Genomic DNA, 21749 nt, shown 5'->3' on the forward strand with positions numbered 1-21749 from the left:
TTTGTGCTCCCTCCTTGGCCAGGTGAAAGAGAGTAAGAGAGCAGGAAAGAGATGAAACAAGAGCGATAATTGAGCGCTGTATGCACCATTCATCAGGAGCTCGCGACGTGACTCTCTCCGTTGACGCAGCAACGTCGCGGCGTAATGTCATATTACCAAACAAAAGCTTTACCCATTAATAACCATTAAAAAGCCTCATAAAAGATGGAGCATTAAATTTCTTCCGCTACCGGTTCACAGCGAGCGAGAGCCGATGATTAATCTCCTCTGCGTCTACGAGTTCTTTCCGATTCTGCAACCCGTGCTGTTTTGTTAGGCCTCAGTTCATTGTTGTGCGTAGGCTTCCCCGTGCCACACAATATACGCAGGTCACAGTCTCAACTGGGCCAGCCTTCATCGTTCCTCAACTCGAATGAGAGTATCTAAGCCTGGAATATAGTTCCAGAAAAGCTGCCAGTGATTCATTAGCTTTTGGTTATGACTGGGGAAATGATTGAAGGGAGTCTGAAGTTGAGTCGAAGAAAGATCAATGTCAACTAGGTCAGAACCCATCTTCTCTACCTGTCAGAGATTTCATTCTTGAATGGTTTGAATATAGTTGCTGATTTTGACACAAAATATTTCCAGATTTTGATCATGAAATTATAAATTTGCTATAAATTAAAGGAGTGTCTTATAAAACAAGGTGATCCGATATCTTGACAAGCTACAAACGGAATTTTTCAAACAGACTCTGAAAAATCTGAGGAAACTGTTGGCACTGGTAAATTCGTATGGCTTTTGTTGGTGGGGAGTCCTTTGCAAGAAGGTAAAGCTGTGTTATAGAGCTCAATGAATCATTGAAAGGGTGTCATGATTGCCGTTCGATTACTGCTTGGATACTATGCATCATTGATTATGAATGCTATTGATTCATTCCTCTTGAATGGATAACCGATAATGAATACATCAAATTAATGCTCCAACAAGGATGAGCAACGAGAGTTAAAATATCTTTGATATGTTACTGGGAGTGGACATTAGTTTCTGGGATGATCAATGTTCAAATTATCCACAATTTCTCCAATTTATTACTGTCTTATATAAGGGAAAACTATTGAAGGGTGTTGTCTAACACAAGGAGATTATCATTTCAACAAATTTTCGTCTTTATGAACTTCAAACGGAAATTTTCCACCCTAATAACGTTTCCAGTTGAGAAACAATTGAAATCTATGTGATACACAAAAGCCTAACAATGTGACTGTTAAATAAATCCTAGAATGAATAAATAAAACTAAATTTGGTCTACGTCTTCAACGACTAATCTCTCACATTCCTAATTCTCTCACATTCGACTAATCTCACATTCACATTCTCACTAATATCTCACATTCACATTGAAGAAAATGCACGATATCCTCCCTAGAAACATTGGATTATTATTGGTTCAATCTCTCATCTTCCCACATTTAATGTATTGTAATTCTGTTCTTAACCATATGCAAGTCACTCTGAATGATAAACTACAGCGTTGCCAAAATTATAGTCTACGTTTCGTCTACTCTCTCCAACGTCATGAAATACGGAAATCCGAACTATTTTAAAGATGATTTCAAATTTGTCTCTGAAGGTAGGAGAATAGATGCTTCACATACTAGAACCGGAGAAAATACTTTAAAGCTGTAAATAAATAGTAGTTCGATTATTGGGTATCCTTAAAGAGATCTTACTTACTTATATAATAATTTTACTTTATTAATTTTTTTTGTCTCTTAAATCTTCATATTAATTGAAACTTATACAATATTTTCATTTTAAAATAAATCCTCAGTTGAATTAATGAAATTAACGTTTTGGTAGAGAGTTAGTAGGAAGAATACTTCGAATATTCTTTCCGAAGAATGGACATTGAAATGTCCAAAGCTCCGCCAATTTATGTAGATGCATAACAATATTATCTACTTTATCTATAGTTATTACAAATTGCTTTTTTCATGTTATATACAGCCCAATAATTATTTTCCTAATTTATATTTTGTAAATTCATCTATAATTTTGCTGTATTGTAAGCTATTGTATATAAGTGTATAAGCCAGAATATATTGTAATCTACATAAATAAAGTACTCAATCAATCAATTCCTAAAAGTGAAGGTGCAATAATAATTTAATCCTTATTAACATTCGAGAATGATCATCGACGATTCAAAATCGAGTTATCTACATTTTATTGAACTTAATTTAAAATGTGAAAACATTTATTGAATAGTGTCTCTTTCTATAGAAACAGGTAACTAGAGAAAACAATTCATGTTCCTCATCGTTAATGATTCTCTACAATATCAATTAAATAGCATTGAAACAATATTCAATGCACATATTTGTAACGGTTGAGATTCGTAAATGGTTGATAAAGTATGCATGAAATCATTTGGAAATGTTTACAGAAATATGGCCTTTCTAAATGATAGACCCATTTTCAAAAATTGGTATTTATCAAAGTGAGAATGCAAAATGGACAAATTTTATACCAATAGAAAGAGAAAGTTTCAAATTTTCTTAATACCTTACAAGTGTTCAATATGGTCTCCGGCTGCTGCACGATCTGCGGAACCGTATCACTGCTGCCGTGCACTCAATAACACCAGATACGCTTTCTCGCGTGTGGGACGAGTTTGGCTTCTGCGTAGATGTTTGCCGTGCAGCAGCCGTAGGTCACATTGTACACTTGTAAGGTATTAAAAAAAACTTTGAAACTTTCTCTTTCCATTGGTATAAAAGTTCTCCATTTTGCATTGTTACTTTAATAAATACCAATTTTTGAAAATGGGTTCATCATTTAGAAAGACCCTATTGCAATGCAATGATTATATATGTGTAATTACATTACACAGCGAATCATATCAGCGATACAAAATCATATTCTAATTTCTCATATTTTTGTCTATGAAGGAATAATTCTTATCATGAAGTCTATTTGTATCATTCAATGACAATCCGACAATAAATGATGCGATGTAATGAATTGTACAAAGTATTCTAAAACTAAATTTGAGACCAAAAATCCAACTTCATACATCTCTACATGCTTTCGAAGTCTGACTTTTCCCCACTATGAGTATTTATAATGATTTATCGATAAGCGTTTTGCGACTTTTGACTTTTGGAGGGGGGACGACGTGTGTTGAGTTTGTATGGAGAGGGCTTTTGTGAGGGGTCGGGTCGAATCAAAAGTTTTTCTTGTGGAGAAATTTTGGCGCATCAAAGAATGTGTTTAGTCTCATGTAAGTCACGTAGATAAAAGTGTGGGATTCGCGAAGAGAAAGTTGCCGCGCTCACAAGTAAACTTTAACAAAGTGTGAAGGTGGTTCCAGTTATCTGGCTGGCTATATCAGAGGCCTCAGTTACTGGCTTGTTTGATTCCTAATCCTCAACCTCTCATGCTGTCAAGTTGATAAATTTTTTTATTCTTGATTCTTGAGTAAAAGGTGTTTAAATAATTTGTTTCAATATAAAAGCACTCAAACAATTCTACAATGTTCCACTTACCTGATTGGAATGAGCAAGTTTCAGAAGCTAAATTTGTAATTTCAATTACTTGAAGAAAATGAATTACCAATGCTTTCTGTTCACAATGGAAACGATCTGTAAAGAAAAAATGTCAAGGACAAAAGTTGTTCATTTTATGTGGTTTCCAATCACTCCTATATTCGAGTGGAAGTGGGAGAGTGGATTCTTATCATTGTACTATGTACTGCAGCCACGTATTCTCTTGGTGGAAGATGTAACTTCTCGAATGTTTTTCAAGAAAACGTATTGGTAATTACATGTGTGGATGATGGAAAAAGAACAAAAATGGTTGTTTCATAATATTGTCAAACTAATGTACATGTGTCACCATGCAAGAAGTACCAAAATGCTACTGTGTCAACATGCAACATTGAACAACAACTTGATATATGAGCATGCAACATGTAACAACATACTAATGTTTCATCATGCAACATGTAACAGCATTTGTGCATAAATGCATAACTAAAAGAGCAAGACTGAATTATTACTATAATATCAAGTCAACTCAATCACTTTGATTATCAAGGTGTGTACTGACTTATGCGCCACTAACAAGCGCATCACGATGTTCCATCATGCAATACGTAACAAAAGACTATTGTTCGATCATGCAACATGTAACAGCATGTTTGCATATTTTCATGAATGTATTGCATTTTATTTTCAAGATGAAAAAAGGGCGTAAATTTGTTGTTTCATAATGTTGCTAGACTAATACACGTTTCAACATGCAACATTAAACAACATGCTGATGTGTCCTCATGATTGACTTGACTATCAAAAATTGAGACTAAAACTTGTTGAGTATTTTGATAGAATAGTTCTTGGATGTTTCCTGGATCTTATAAAACATTCCAAAAATGTTGCGTATTTGAATTACTAGAAAAGAGGGTGAAAATGGTTGTCTCATAATGCTGTTGATCTCCCACTTAATAAATACCCTTAACCATGAGGTGAGCTAGGCCTATTCAAAACTACAGCTTACGAAACTCATACAACGAGTATCACAAGGATTCAGTTGTCGCTCACGTTACTCCAAAATTGAAATTAGGGTCAACAAGATTGTTGAAACAAGGGTTCGTAAGCACAGTAATAACTAGATTGGGGTATGTTGTTGTTGTCTGTGTGTAATAACGAAGCGCAATGTGACTCGCTTGTTCATGTTAGATTCACTTCATTCTGTCATTATTCCCTACCAATAACACCAATGCTTCCCGATTTTAACCCATACTGACAGTTTGGAGTAAATCTCACAATAGTAGGAATTATTGTTGGGTGTACAGCGGTGCTTACACGAAAAGCAAATAAACACCGCATATCAAGTTAATTGCTCTTGTATTTGTTTTCCATTTTTTGTGTTATTGAAATGATACTAGTGTTTCCCCTCACTCTTATCCCGTTACATAGAATTCAGTCAAATGAGTTCAGTAGGGTACATAGTGGATCCCTGGGTTCATATTTTGATTTGGCTATTCAGATGTATATTTTATAATGTAGACATCAATTCAATTTCAAATGGGATGTTTGTGAAGATATGATGTGTAATCGTACTCTAAAAGTGCGAACATACTTATGCGCTATCTATTTCATCTGTATCTTACTGTTCCTGTACAAATACAGATATAATAATAAAGTGTCAGTCAATGAAAAATGAAATGCGCATACTGCTCGTGGTGCATGGGTCTAACATAGGTAAGTAATTGAGTTGACTTGATATGGTAATATTAATGAGTTTTCCCTTTGTAATAGTTATAAATGCTTAAGGAGTGGCCGTAGTCAGAGAAACCTTCTATGTTGTATTCTGTGCCGTAGTCGTGTGATTATGCTGGCTTTGTAAACCAGCGGTCCGGATCCCAATTTTGGCAAGATATTTTTCTCGGGCCACTTCTGTGTTTCAAATGGACACGTTTTGAAGTACTGGTATTCTGGTACTATCACCAGCGGGCAAGGCTGAATTCCTTTAGCTGGTGTTGCCAAATTACACATTAAAAGTATCTAATTATGATTTTGGTATTTATGCTTCATTTTTATTCTATTACAGTATTTTATATTTTTGATTATGAAATTATGTATTTTCTTTTATTATGCTTTGAATATGTATTTATTGTATGGCAAATAAATCTGGTGCGACCTGAAAACTCTGACATCAGACCTGAGCCAGCCAGGTCACTCAGTATTACTATTATTATTAGTTATGCGTATCTATTTGTGGCTCAATGAGAGTATTTATTAGAGCATTTTTCCTCGATACAAATAATCTGAAACATTCCACTATCATAGTGATTATTATAACTGTTTGATGTTTATTCATTATTCTATCATCTATTCTTCTTCTCACTTTCATAACAAATTCATCTCTCAAATAGCTTTCTACTGAATTATGTCTCCCTGGCAGTATTATAATACCATATATTTGGTATAATATAAGAATTTTATTTAATATCCAGTGATAAAATAATTCAGTATAAAATCTTGCTTTAGAGTTCAGATTTTGAGTTTTATAATAATTATGTAGTCCTATCGAATTTCTATGATTTATATTATTCGTGTTCTGAACAATGAATTTGATTGAGGAAAACCTAATCTGGTAATTTTGAAATGTGCAGTTCCTCCGATGCTGTGGATCCCGCACCAGTTGGTGGGCGCTCCGCTGGGCTACAACGTGACCCTGGAGTGTCACACGGAGGCCCACCCCACCTCCCTCAACTACTGGACGCGCGACGATGGTCACATGATCCACGACAACAACAAGTATCACACGCAGTCGCGCGTCGGGTCGCCCGCCTACAAGACGCACATGCAGCTCACCATCTACAAAACGGAGGAGAGCGACTACGGCACTTACAAGTGCGTTGCCAAGAACCCGCGTGGTGAGACCGACGGCACCATCAGACTATACAGTGAGTATATCCTATCTTGGAGAGTTTGAATAACAATTATTTGAGATGGTGTGGAGTTTGCAATTAGCGGAAAATATAGGCTTAAGGATCGCTTATTCAAGCAAAAACATTGGTTTCATGTTAATACCACCGTAGCATGGATGGGTTATTTTCATGTGGAGTATCAATTTCGTGAAAAATATATACTAACGGATCCCTCATTCATGAAAAACAATGGTATTTTTTTATGAAATGAGATGTTTTATTGGCAAGAATAAAAAATTTACAACAACTTAGAAATACATAATAAAATTAATACAAATTTGACAACATGGGAATTTTGTTATTGAATAGTACTATAATAACGATGGTGCGTTGTTACCATGTGGAATATGAAATGAGAAGAAAATAGAGGCTATCTATAGGGCTGGTATCACAACTTTTTCTCTGCTGATTCGCCTTAAGGATTAATGTCAGTCTTACCTTACTGCTGGCATCACAGTAAACTTGAATATTCATCCACTACTAAACTGAAGGTATAAATAACCGGGAAATAACTTGCATGATAATGATAATTTTCTAGTGATTTGTTGCAGTTACATGAAGTAATAACACATTTTCACTTTCCTTGCCTTATTACCATAGGTAAGGAAAGTATTGCTCTCCGAAAAAAATTAAGGTAACCCAATTTCTAAATTTCTATACGTTTCAAGGTCCCCTGAGTCCAAAAAAGTGGTTTTTGGGTATTGGTCTTTATGTGTGTGTGTGTGTGTGTGTGTGTGTGTGTGTGTGTGTGTGTGTGTGTGTGTGTGTGTGTGTGTGTGTGTGTGTGTGTATGAGTGTATGTGCGTCTGTGTACACGATATCTCATCTCCCAATTAACGGAATGACTTGAAATTTGGAACTTAAGGTCCTTACAATATAAGGATCCGACACGAACAATTTCGATCAAATGCAATTCAAGATGGCGGCTAAGATAGAGAAAATGTTGTGAAAAGCAGGGTTTTTCGCGATTCTCTCGGAAACGGCTCCAACGATTTTGATTAAATTCATACCTAGAATAGTCATTGATAATCTCTATCAACTGCCACAAGTCCCATATCTGTAAAAATTTCAGGAGCTCCACCCCATCTATGCAAAGTTTGATTTCAGATTCCCAATTATCAGGCTTCAGATACAATTTAAACAGAAAAATTCGAGGGGTAAAGATTGAGCATGAAAATCTGTACTATTAAAGTTCAGTAACATTTTCAGCTAGAATTGAAAATAAGCACGAAATTCGAGAAAATTTGATTATCGAATTGCAAACTGTTGGCAACTGTTGGTTTTATTAATGATAAGATGATTCTCACTATGAAGAGATAGCAGACCTCGCATGTCTCCAGCAATATTGTCCTGTCACCAGCTGGCTCAGATCTTTGTTTATAAGTAGATTTGAGATGCGCCACACAACATTTTTAAGAGGAGAGTAGGGAAGAATCGAATCCAGATTACCTTGTTTCAAGACGGAGAAAATCGTTTCAAAACATCCATAGACTACGCAATATCAGTTTTAAGACAGCTTTTGAGAATCTATTATCAATATTCATTCTAAAATGGGAGCGTTCCTTTCTAGCGCCCTATGACAAGGAAGATCAGTGTTACTTCTAATTAAGAAGAGACGATACTATATAATATGGCATATGGCATACACTACGTACATCTTTAAAGAATGATAAGAGTGTACTTGAAATCGCGTTTATGTTGGTACTCAGAGAATACCCTTTATTACACCAGACAACAATAGAAAAATATGAAAAGCTTCATTATCACATTGATACTAGATCTGTTGTAATTCCAACCGAGTTGAAATGATATTCTGAATTACCGAGTTCAATGATTCAATGGAAGAAAAGCCTACGTCAGCTTTCACGATACTTTATTTTCGTTGTCAGGGATCTGTTTATTGAGTGATATGTTTCTTTCTGGTTGCAAGAGGATTGACATAGTAACGCGTGCAGCATTACTGTAACAGGATATCTCACTTCGCTCTGCTTCCCATAGGCGAAGACGATCGACATTCCAAATGCTGAGGGAATTGAATGCGACTACCTACATAGAAAGTCACTACAAAGCACAGTTCCCACCAGAAAAGCAACCTTCATGTTCAGACAATCCGAATGTGCTTTTCCTCTCAAATAGTTCGAGATTCTCGCCTATCCTCCGGGAGTATTTTATTGTGACAGAATTATGAATAACATATTATCATAAATACGATAAAAATACATCCATATCCATTTGTTCCCCAGTAGCTACAAAAATGCAATGGATACAACATTGAAACCGACAATTGAAAATTGTTTGAGGCATATCAACTATGAAATTCTTCATTTTTTTGGAGAATCTTTATAATCATTTTGAATTCGGAGTGAATATTTTTAACACTCTCCCACTACTTCTCCTAAATCCTAAAATTGCATATAGACGCGCACTTCTTAGCACGGAACGGATTGACTCGTCCTAATATCGTGCGGTCAATAATGCATGTGTGCGCTTAAAGCTAAAGTCAACTTTCAACTATTAACTTGATTTTATGTGACTTGTGTATTGAAACAGCAGAAGACGCGGTTACTCATACGCAGCTAATCAATGTTACTGTTCCAATAATAGGGCGATTGAGTATTGAGTATAAAATGAGTATACACCTACTACAGTACACGAGCATATATTTGAGTAGGTTAATTTATATGAACGAATATAAACTGTACTACATACTTCTTAAAAAAAACTTATTCTATGTATAATTTATGTATGTGATTAATAATATAAAATCTCTTTGAGAATTTATCTGTTTGCATCTTTTTTTTTGAAGTCAATTAACTAGTATTATTCATCCATCTATTCCAAATATAAATCAAAATTATTATATAAAATTATATTACATAAAATAATTTTATTATATTAATTATTATATAATCGAGGTCAGAGGTAGCGAGGGCGAAATGAAATTTTCGTGGTCTTCAGGCAGGGAATGGAAATAGATTTAAATTTAGATTCAAATCTCTGTTAGGGATTTTCATTCCATTCAATTTTTCTATCAGTGAGTATCAATCACAAGGATCTTTAGCATCTGTTCTTTAGAGAGCGGAGCAAGTAATAATTATAAATACTATTCAGTAATGCACAAGAAGAACAGATTCATGCGGAACAAAAGACATTTAATAGATTCAACTGAGATCATATATTTGAAGAGAAAATTAATTTGGAAGTATCAAAGTCCTATGCAGTTCTATCTAGCTCTTGTATTGAAATGATTCTTCTTTGTCTACATTCCCATTCCCAACACCATAGTATTCAAACAGTTCATCAATATTCACAATCCAAATTCTGTATGTGTTATCACCGGATGGTGATTTCGGAATTCGATGGATAGAGTGTCGATTTTGTTTTGTGGTGAGCGGACAGTTTCGAAAATGTTGCAGTAATTTAACCGAAAAAATGGCGAGAGAGGAATGGAACGAGCACGAGCCGTATTTCAGGATTAAAACTCGACTGCGCCAAAGAAAGTTATTAATATCGGTGGATCAGGTTGTCCCTCAGTCGAGAACAATGGTCCGTGATTTTTAATCACTGCAGACGGCAAACCGCCGTCCGTCCGTGGCGTGCACCCCAAAAACACAGAATAGCATTAATATTCTTCAATGGAGATGACTTGTGTGTGTGTGTGTGCCAGTGTGAGAGCGTGTGTCCTGGAGCTTGATTACCACGAATGGAGCCTGAGTACCCTCGTTACTTTCCATCCCACTATTATTAGGCAACTCACAGATGTACCTAATTAGTTTGGGGGATTATTTATGGAGACCGTTGCAGTTTACCTCTTAAAATTGAGTTTATGTTAGAACAACGTTTATACTGAGGTTTATCTTGTGTACACGAATCGGTGTGATAGCAGAATGTTTTGAATAAAAAATAATGCACTGTCAAATTTACCTGATACAAGTGGTTTTTTGTGTCTATCTATTTGAATGTACCCCAACAATTTCAAATTTGTCTAGTCACCTGGTACTTTTTGTTGGATAAATCTCCGAACTCGCTGATTTTCTAGTGCAACTGTTCTGAAGTATTGGACAGTTATCCTTTTCCAGTTTTCTGTGATTTTCGCCAAACCAAGCCTTCGGACGAAGAAAAAACACTCTCCCTACCATTTAGATGGAACAAAATTAGATTAAAATGTAATAATCCGGTGCTTTCTTTCTTTATTGACTTTCGAGTTACAATGTTTCAAGAACGGGTCAAGCTTTCGGAGATAAACCAAATGTAGGAGGATATCCGTTTTTCATCGACTATATCCTCCGATTTTCACAATTTGAATTTATCATTCAAAATCCCTCTCGGCGAAATTTTGTGCTCTACAACCTAAGACAGTTTCATACAGTAGACAGTTTCATCTCGAATCGATTTACTGGTGCTCTGTTGACAATGTTCTTTGTATTTCGAAAAACACCCAATTTCCAATGAATTCATCATTATAAACTTTATTGTTCTCGATTTTGGACAATGATATAGGTTTCCGAAACCATGTACGATTAGAATCACCTGTTGGATACACATGATTTCAGTATTTCCTAGTGAATGGACCTCAAGGATCAAAATTTCAAACACTAATAACTTTCACGTACCGTATCATAAGTCGAGTTCGGTCGATAAATGAAAAATTGATCCTTGATTGTACTTCAGCCTATATTTCATCACACAAAAAATGACTTATTTTATATTCTGACGTACTCATTTTGAAAACTTTGGTCTCAATTTGTAGAGCGAAATCTATTTTCAATTCATGAAAAAGTATTTTTTTTAAATCGATTCGCTCTTTCCAAAAAATCAAGGATATGAAAATATTTTTCATTTTTACTTTTTCAGTAGCCTCTTGATATAGACGAATAGTTCAAGATGAATTCGACCCAACCAAGCTTGTGGAGCATGAAATTCTTTTTAGTTTGAGAATAATTGCCTATCATGTATCAGTCTCAAATTAGAGGTTAATATCGGGGACCGAGCTTCGCTCTGGAGTACAAAAGCATAAAAAGTTCATTACGAAAGAAGAAATTATAATAACATTCATACAGAGATGTTCTATCCAATCAGTAAATTGAGATTAATTCCCAGAGGAATGCAAAAATTTCCCTCACAAAGGCCCAGCTGCACAAAAGCGGGTTAAATTTTAATCCTGATTAACTTCACGTGAACCAAATCAGAGAAGACCATTTCAAAAAGATGGATCTACTGGAATTAATCAGGATTGGAAACAACCCGGCTTTTCTGCAACCGGCACTAAGTACCTGATTGAATTAGTTAAAAGTTCAACAGCTGAGTCATAAATTTGACACAGTCCCACACACATGAACTCGCTCATTCATTTCCATGAATACAGCTTAATCTTTTCCTATTCTAAATTTAATAGTATTTCCTATAATATTAATTTTTTGAATATAAATCCCTTAGAAAACACATTCACCTTTAAATTTGCAATTTAAAATCATATTTGAATATAAGGTTTAGAAAAAACCGAGATTCCAATTATATAAACTAAATTTACCTATAAAATTGAATATACTCCCCAGGTTAAAGCCTAAAATTAATTTAATAGGAGGAAGTTTCGTAATCTCTACGGGGTCCCCCTCCTTAGGATTCTTCCCAAAATGAATTAATTAAAACCCCTTATAATTCTCCCCAGAATTATAATTTTAACCTAATATTCTCAATATTTATGTATATTCAAATCAATTATTTATGTATAAGCAATTTTCCCTAAAAAGAAAAATTTTAAGAACAATACAGCTAAATCTTTTCCTATTCTAAATTTAATAGTATTTCCTATAATATTAATTTTTTGAATATAAATCCCTTAGAAAACACATTCACCTTTAAATTTGCAATTTAAAATCATATTTGAATATAAGGTTTAGAAAAAACCGAGATTCCAATTATATAAACTAAATTTACCTATAAAATTGAATATACTCCCCAGGTTAAAGCCTAAAATTAATTAATAGGAGGAAGTTTCGTAATCTCTACGGGGTCCCCCTCCTTAGGATTCTTCCCAAAATGAATTAATTAAAACCCCTTATAATTCTCCCCAGAATTATAATTTTAACCTAATATTCTCAATATTTATGTATATTCAAATCAATTATTTATGTATAAGCAATTTTCCCTAAAAAGAAAAATTTTAAGAACAATACAGCTAAATCTTTTCCTATTCTAAATTTAATAGTATTTCCTATAATATTAATTTTTTGAATATAAATCCCTTAGAAAACACATTCACCTTTAAATTTGCAATTTAAAATCATATTTGAATATAAGGTTTAGAAAAAACCGAGATTCCAATTATATAAACTAAATTTACCTATAAAATTGAATATACTCCCCAGGTTAAAGCCTAAAATTAATTTAATAGGAGGAAGTTTCGTAATCTCTACGGGGTCCCCCTCCTTAGGATTCTTCCCAAAATGAATTAATTAAAACCCCTTATAATTCTCCCCAGAATTATAATTTTAACCTAATATTCTCAATATTTATGTATATTCAAATCAATTATTTATGTATAAGCAATTTTCCCTAAAAAGAAAAATTTAAACATATAAACAGAAGTTGCTCGTTTAATAGTATGGGATTAATTATTAGTGGAAATGTAATTCGTCTTTTTTTATGCAACTGTAACTTTCAATAATTAGTAATCGTATGAATAGAATCGTTTTTGGGATGGAAGAAGGAGAAAAATCTCTAGAATCTTGAATTTTCCATATCGAGTATTCCACGAGAAAGAATGATTTAACAATAACTATGCTTAATCGGAAAATCGTAATTGTCCAATATTTCCTTAATATTAGCCCAGACAATCCAGAAAAAAACAGGATTTTGCGTAACAAACTGCGGGAAAGCTGAATTTTGCAGTGTTAGTATACATAGTACATAGCCTGGAACCACAAAGTCCCCAACTTGCTTTCCCCCCTAGACCAAACCGAAGTTTGAAACTGCAATGGTTTCGTTAAATAGGTATATCTCGGCACCAAATCAAGTCAATTGAGCTGACTTCGATTTCATCGTTTCAAGGATGAATAGATTTACGATTGATGCCATATAACATTTTATTGTATCTGTTTTTCAAGAAATAATTCTCATACAAAGCCAGAAATTAAAAAAATTCCACCTCATAGATTTATATTTCGCCTTTTATTAGTTTACAGAAATAATGTTTCGTATAAGAGTGATAGCTCATTTAAAGACCTTCGAAATGTCAAGTCAAATAATTCAAACTTTTTTTATGTTTTATAATCTTTATTGTCCAGTTAATCTGCACAGTATACGTTCTCCCGCGCTAGATGCTCATTTAATTAATACCACCACCAAGAAGTGGAAACTGGAAACATGGAAACCAACTGGTCAAATGCGAGGCAAATTTTTACAGGGTGTACCTGGAAAACTATTTGAGATAGAATGGTCTACCTCGCCTCAGGTTGTACAGCACATGATTTACTCCCAGAGGGATAAATGATAAATTCATTGAATCATGAATTCAAATAGTGAAAATCGGAAGATATATAGTATAGTTATATAGTCTTGATTGAAGACGGAATTTCCTCCAAATTTCATTTTTCCGGAAAATTTACCTGTTTTTGAAAAATTATGAGTCATCACTCAATGAATATAGAGAGCTCGGAATTATTCAAAATTTCATTATCTAATAAAAAGGCGTCCGATGGCATGATTTTGCGAGAATCGGATAAAACTGGAAAAGGAGCTGAAAATCCAAGGTTTTTGGGGCACACTATAAAGAGCTCCAGGACTAGAAGGTCAACGTTTCGTATATTACTTAAGCTGCCCAATGCTCCAGAATCATTGCACAACAAATTTAGCATGTTCGGAATTAATTCCCCAAATGACCTTTCTCCACTACCTCGTCACTAGACTAAATGGAGATTTCTATAGATTGTGATGAAAATATTCAAATATATACTTCTGAACAAAGTATGCAATCCCAAATTGACAATTTATTTGACAGGAAGTAGATTTCAGAGCCTCATCTACATTCCTTAAATGAATATTGTGAAAAACTGAAATGTATCTGACATCATAAATCAAATAATGCTTCCTTGCTTCAGAATATAATCATCATCTAGATAGGCTCTGCACATAGGTTTTACGGCTTTCACCATCGAATAAGATGTAGGATCTTAACTTCTTAGAGTTACAAGCTCATCAAGAAATTTATCGAAAAAATGTAGAAACGTTCATTTTGTATCTTCATGATAGATAACACTATCAACTGTGGTTAATAAGATGGAATGATTCTTTGCTACTGAATTCTCAAGTGAAGCATAATGGAGCAGTCTTTGTGTATTAGTGCAGAGGGTGCGAGGGTGTGAAACCCAGAGAAATTGTTTCAATTAAAATATTTATAAGCTCATGCTATGAAATAACTTCAAATTTGTAAAATATTGTTTTAAAGTAACCTGGTGATTGAAAAATTACTATAACTTAACATCAGTTTTTGAAAATTTATATTATTTGACAAATATGTGACTGAGTAATCGAAATGGATTTACGTAATTGCTTGAAACATTCATGACTTGCCTTGTATTGTTGTTGACTGACTATTTGTATTGGACTCACTGCTATGCGTTGAGTCGTCACCATGCGGCTTATTGCACTTTTCACTTCTTCTGTCTACAGTGACTATAAACTCAGTCTCGTCACGAGTCTCGTTTCCAAAATTGGGCAATCGCTTTGTCGGTGGTAGAATTTCAATTTTTGAATTTTCAATCTTATGCTATTGCATTAGTAGGATTCATCAATTCATTAATTCGAATTGAAATATTTTTCTATCATATTTTCCAATAGCATAGCTATAATAATAAATCCTTATGCAGTCACCTCAGGAACATTCTAAAAACAACTCTTCACCTTTTGTACTGTAACTTTATTTTCATGTGTGAGAGTATGAAAAGCCATTTGAATAAAAATAATTCTCACTTAAATGGAGCATTGAATTGCCATAACAAGAATAGAAGATGAAATACCAAATTAATATAAAAATCTTGGCTTGGATATTCGAATCGAATGAGCAGGCTACCCGACAGCAAATTAGTTTAATAATTTATCAAAATTCCTCTGTACGAATATTGTCGAAAAATAAGGAAACAATTTCATCTATAAAGGATCCAAAAGTGCCATTTGAATGAAATCTGTAATTAAATTTTCAAGTGGAAATTTTTAAAAGTTTTGAAAATTAGTTCCCATAAATCTTCATGTTAGCAACATTTGGCAAAATCTAAATTAGCAATAGGCTTAAAGCCAGTTACGCACACATCGATTTTTGGAGGTACAGGTTTTTGCCGTCCTTTTAAATTCTGCCAGATTTAATGGAGCTTGGCAAACACAAGATCACACATCATATTCTATGTTTGTCAAGTTGAATGCAATCTAGTAGAATTTGAATGGCTTGCTAATGTCGATTTTGCCAAATATTGCTGACTGACGGCTCGTTGACCTCTCTGTCTCCTATAGTCACTGTACTTCTGTCTTGCTTTGTCTCTTCACTGACTTCACATTTTCTCTCTTTTCTTTCTGTCAAGCGTCCGCTCCACCGTCGACCTCTCCCGCCCCGACAACCTCGGAACTTCCACAAACACTAGGTATGTTGTCTGTTGCACGCACGCACATTCACCCGCATGACCATCCTTTCCCCTCTCTTCAGCTTCAACTTATGCTCTGCCTAACTTTCAAATGCTTTCCAACTACTTATTGATTGTACCGTGTATATTGATTGTTATATTATTGTTTTTATACAGTTGAATTGTTTATTGTGTCAATTCTATCACTATTCCATGGTCACATATTTATATTTATTTATATTTTTGATTGCTGACATTCATGCAGATTCGAATTTGACCAAACACATATTCTAAGACTTTTCAAGTTCGCATATTCTATGGCCTAGTGTATATATTCTTATACTATTAATTCTTTTATTTTTGTCAAATTCTCAGCTGAAAATGGAAGAAAATGCTTACTACATTTTTGTATCGAGATCTAAATTCACTACTTAGAACTGTATACTGAATTATATAATTTTTCTATTCATTCTCAAATTTTCGATGTATCATTATTTAGCTGAAAGCGATATAAATTATATAATATCTTTATTCTTGAAATATGTATCTCTCATACATCTTATTTTGTCTCTTCATTGTGTAATCTGTAATGCAAAATCATATTCTTGATTATTTTGGATGTCAGACCACATTATTAAGCAACTATATCTAGATGTTTTCTTTATATTATAGAATTCATCATACTACCTTGTCATAATTATTCATCATAATATCATATTCATTCAATTAATTAGCGAGAAGTCGAAAGGTGGCAATGAATTCTTGAGTGTTAACACGTATATTAAACTGATAAAATACGCAGCTTGGCATGTTTAAAGTCTGTTCCCTATACTAATGAGTGATAAACTGAAAATTCACTAGGATGCTCTCGAAACAACTTGTATAGTGGTTGGCTGGTTACAGCTTAGCCAAGTCCCATGTTACCTGATACCACACTTCAAAAGTTGCAACTTGTTGTTTGTCTTGTGACCAGATCGCTTTGAATATTGAAATTGATGACCTCTATCCCAAGACACCCTCAACCCTGTTCCATAATTTACGATACCAGTGTACAGTATACTCCAGTATCTCTACGAAGCAGATCGCTCACAAGACAAAACATAGAACTTGACTGGGAAAACATGCTATGATACCTTTCATTCCACTAGATTCTTTAATGTCTGTCTAAAACCAATAACCATAGATAGCAGTGGAATAAATTAAGATAAGTTTATTTTCTCAATCTTGTGGGATTGTCAAATGCCAATTGAATGTAAGGAATAATATTAGGGTTGATGTATCAATATTTTGAGTAGACTAGTACCATAAGAAAGGTATGAAATAATACTGTATTATGATAAAATTACAATTTTAAATAGCTTTCCTTCATTGCTTTCAAAAGTTGGAAATTCATTGCTTTTTAGATGACCTCGAATATGAAATAAAAGGATACATTTTTCTCACAATCCTTTAGCTTTTAAGATGAGTGAAGAAGGCCTCGAATATGGAAAAATATGAATAATCATTGTGTATTTTTCTCTCTATGTAATAATCTGTGAATCCTCACAAAAAAGAATGTGTTTAATTCATCGAATTAAATCTATTCTCTACCTGAGAATACTATTCTTCTCAATAGAAAGCATTCCAAATTGTGATAATTATCTTTCTGCCAAATTGAAAACATTATCTAAGACTCTCTAATTATTGAATTCGTAGAATACATCAGAGTCGTAGTTCAGTTGGTTTAGAATTGGATGACATTACGGCAAATGACATTCATATTATATGCTTTACCTGTATCATCATTCATTGTTCCACATCAATGAAATACGTATCTGATTTCCATCAATCTATTCTACGAAGATCAAAATTCACTTATTTCTTCTCCATGTAATTTTGTTGCTCACACTCAAGTATTGAACACGAATTGGAATAAATTCTTGGAATTGCTGAGGAGATGACTCTCTCAGTACAGATAATTAGTAGTTGAAAATGGGATGAATTCAATGGAAACGATACAGCTAAGAGGCTTCCAATATCTTAATTCGATTAAGTGGGGGATTTTGGTTCTCCAAGCTGTGAGAGGATTAGTGAGGGAGGAAAGCCGCTACAATTAGTATTATTAATCCTCCAATCGAGACGAATAGGTCTGTTGATTGTCGTTAATTGATTTGACAGAAGGGAGTGCAAGCGGTGTACCACATCCATACAAATCCAATTAACAGCATTGGCTTCCAACGCCATCTATCGGCTTCAAGACACGACGCTCCGCCCGCATTAATCATGTTGAATCCTGTTATGGGGGTCAAGCATGCTAGACTTACTAGTATATGGGTGCAAAATGATGTGCACTCATTATTTTGACAGTAATTTATCAAAAAATAATAATGAATTGCATCATTAAGGACTCGAACAAATAAAACCGTGATGCAACCTTGATAAATGCAGGAACCTTCTTTTTTGTCTATTTCGGTATTTTTACTGGAAGGATGTAACGATGAAATTCTAATTTAGTACTGTACTGTGAGAAAGAAATATAATCAATACGATTTGATTCTAATCAATAATTTCCAAATTGTATCTCCTTTTATTAATTAATTATGTGTCATATCATAAGATTCTCATTCCTATTCGATCATAACAATGTAGTTTCTTCTCAAAATTCAAATTTCCTATTGTTTTGATCGAACTCTGTAAGAGGGATTAACTTGTTTCTGTTTTTTGATTCAATAAAATGGCATTCTTGATCCTCCATGAACAAATATTTTCAGATCCGCAACTGGAAGAGAAATCGGACAACACGATACCAAGTCATAAAAACTCTCACAGAGAAGAAAAAGGACGGAAAGGTGAGCAACACTTTCATATAGATTTTAGATAATTAAGGACAATTATAATTGAGTATTCAGCAATATCAAATTTTATATGGTTTTAGAAATTTTTTAATCTGTTTTGTTCTTTTATGTATTTGCTATAACTGTTTCATTCAATTCTTAGATCTCAGTTGAGAGATCTTGCTTGTTTTCAGAGATCCCGAACATTAATTTCCATTGATAATAATAATTGTACATCAATCCAATATCGCCATCAACTCATTACTAATAAACCTTTCAAATTACATTTTATCTCAATGGAAGTTGCTAATCATTATAACCAATAATTTGCTTATTCATGAACTTAGATGCTTTTCTCATGACACTTTTTCAAGAACTATTCAAGAGAATAGAACTTGATTTGATTTCAGAAAGTTCTATTCGTATCAGATACGACTCAAAACACTCTGCAAATCACTTCCCAATCTATTGCAATAATATTAATTTTCTATCCTTGGCGGATTGAGACATCAACTTGAATTTAATTGGGATATAATTAATTGATACTCTAGAGAACTTTATTCAATTGCTTGGCCCAAACAATATAATAACCAGCTGCCCTCAATGCCAGATTGAAACCGAGATTAGAAGCTAGTGCCGCGATCCAGTCTATTCAGAAAGACATTGGTTTGAAACTTGTGGCCTTCTCAAGTTCAAATAATGTAAAATGACTAGTAATGGGACTGGCAGGGGGTTGGGAGGGGTGAAAAGGGTCTAGCGGATAACCTCAAATTAGTGGTTAGAAGCAAGCAGCCCCGACCACAAAGCTTCAACTTGCATCCCTCAAGCTTGTTAGTAGCACTTCAAGTTTTATTGGTATACTTTACCACCCGCAAATAAATGTGGCTTTCTGCTATCAGATCTGTGAATTGGTCATGATGGGATCGTTGTGATGAGAATAGGCTATAATACTCCAAAACAAGATTCACAGAAGTGTAGAGTAGTTATCATGAACTATGATGATTTCAATATCAAATCTAAATTGACGTCTATTTCAATATCAAATCTAAACTGACGTGTATTATTGCTCTTTTAATTTGTTGATGTAATTCTATCACTTGTCATCACATTATTGAGAATTCCAAGGAGGAGGCACTGTAGGATGATACTTCTATTTTATTCTACTCTAATTTTTGCGTTCCATATAACATCATAATTGAAGATATTTCTATGCAATACCTGATTGAGATAGAAAATGTCTCATAGTACTGCATTCATGATATTCCTGTCCAGTGACATAATTCCATTGGAGGAAGAAATTCCATGCATAATGCACCAAATCCATACTAGCCTAATTGAATGACAATCATTGAACAGGAATCACCCAATTTAAATAACATAAAAATCATACTCATCAAATAATACTTATTCAAGTAATTCAATGAATTACTAGAAATCCAACAATCCACTGTTTTATTTTGGTCAATGAATGAATAAAGCTACCTTTACTCACCTATAAAATTATGGATCTAACATGGAAATGGTTGATTGAGTAGCATAGATAGGTGGTTATAAGAATTGAGATGATCAGGCATCTCTGAGATTATATGAGGGTGAATCAGTTGAATTCGGTGATATTTGTTGAATTACGGTGATATTTGTGACTGGAAACTGTTTTTGAGAGAGGCAGTTCTCTTTACTGGAGACTAAAAACGGGAAAAGATCTGTACTGAGGTTTACTTTCAACTGTCAACATTGCTGGTTGAATAGCAGTTATTGTTGAGAAGACAATTTTTTCTGTATAGTTAGTAATATGTTTTGATGATTGATTCATGTTACTTGTTATTAACAATAATTTATCGTGTCACACAAATCTTAACCTTTCAACTGCGGACAGAAGAAATATTTCAGTAGCCTATTGAGTATTTTTCAAGTGAACTTGACTAGTCAAGATAATTCATCCCCAGCACCTTGTTCCGATCCTCCTCATGTCAGTTTTCAAGTATAGGCCTACTTGACTAATCCAGCAAGCTTAACATGGCCATAACCTCCAAACACCTCCTCGCCGTTATTGAAAGAAACATGGGGATTTGTGCACTTAGCATTAATTGGAGTGTTCATTTGAAATTCCGGCGAGCGAGCGCAAGTAGCGCCATCTGTGTGCCAGCAACTACTGAGATTTGGGAGCCGCAGATGTGTTCCAATGCTTCCCTTTTCCACTCCTTACATGCCCTAGAATCCCCCTTTGCCAACTCCACCAACCTCCACCAATCAAGGCTACCCTTCACTGTCCCTCATCCCTCCAACCTGAGCACAGCTAATATCCAAAGCGAATAAATTTGTAGGCAGCAGAATTCCTTCGATATTTGACTGGCAAAGTCCGTCCAACTCTCGAAGCGACGCTGTCAACAGTGTGACTCCGCTGCATTGTTGGTTAGCAGATTAATTCCGGCGTTATTTACATCCACAACAATGCTAAACAATTTCGCCAGTGTCGAGTTTGGACAAGTATGGAATATTGTTTGTTTGCTATAGCTTTCTCCAGTGAATGAAAGTATGGATTCGGTCGAACTTTTAAAGTTCAGGATACTTTGTTGGCGCTCTACATATTGCTTTGACAAACATGTTGAACAAACCTATCAACGACAGTAGTTCGATAATGTATATAATCGTACAACACGTTCATACTATCATGATTCTCTCGGTAAATAAAACTCAAATTCTATTTGTCCATATTTTTCTTTCTGATTTTTCTCAACTCTATACTCATCTTAATTACTGCATAGGAACTTGAAATTCGTTTGTTTATAACTCAGTGGAATCCTTGAACTGAAGTCACTAATGATTTCAAAAGCTGTAATTTTTTAA

The 21749-nt window shown here is 34.2% G+C and overlaps 1 protein-coding gene across 2 annotated transcripts in view; it reads left to right on the forward strand.

The window, feature by feature from the left end:
- Positions 1-21749, forward strand: part of LOC111054892 (lachesin) — a 172576-nt gene that overhangs the window by 141983 nt on the left and 8844 nt on the right. Inside the window, exons 6-8 of one of the 2 annotated variants that reach the window (XM_039421078.1) lie at positions 6161-6454; positions 16051-16110; positions 18840-18917. In XM_039421078.1, the coding sequence (XP_039277012.1) occupies positions 6161-6454; positions 16051-16110; positions 18840-18917 (432 nt within the window). The remainder of the gene's footprint in view (positions 1-6160; positions 6455-16050; positions 16111-18839; positions 18918-21749) is intronic. The other variant, XM_039421079.1, reaches the window with a different exon arrangement.

The sequence above is a fragment of the Nilaparvata lugens genome, chromosome 2 (assembly GCF_014356525.2).
Source record: "Nilaparvata lugens isolate BPH chromosome 2, ASM1435652v1, whole genome shotgun sequence".
In the NCBI taxonomy this organism is placed as follows: Eukaryota; Metazoa; Arthropoda; class Insecta; order Hemiptera; family Delphacidae; genus Nilaparvata; species Nilaparvata lugens.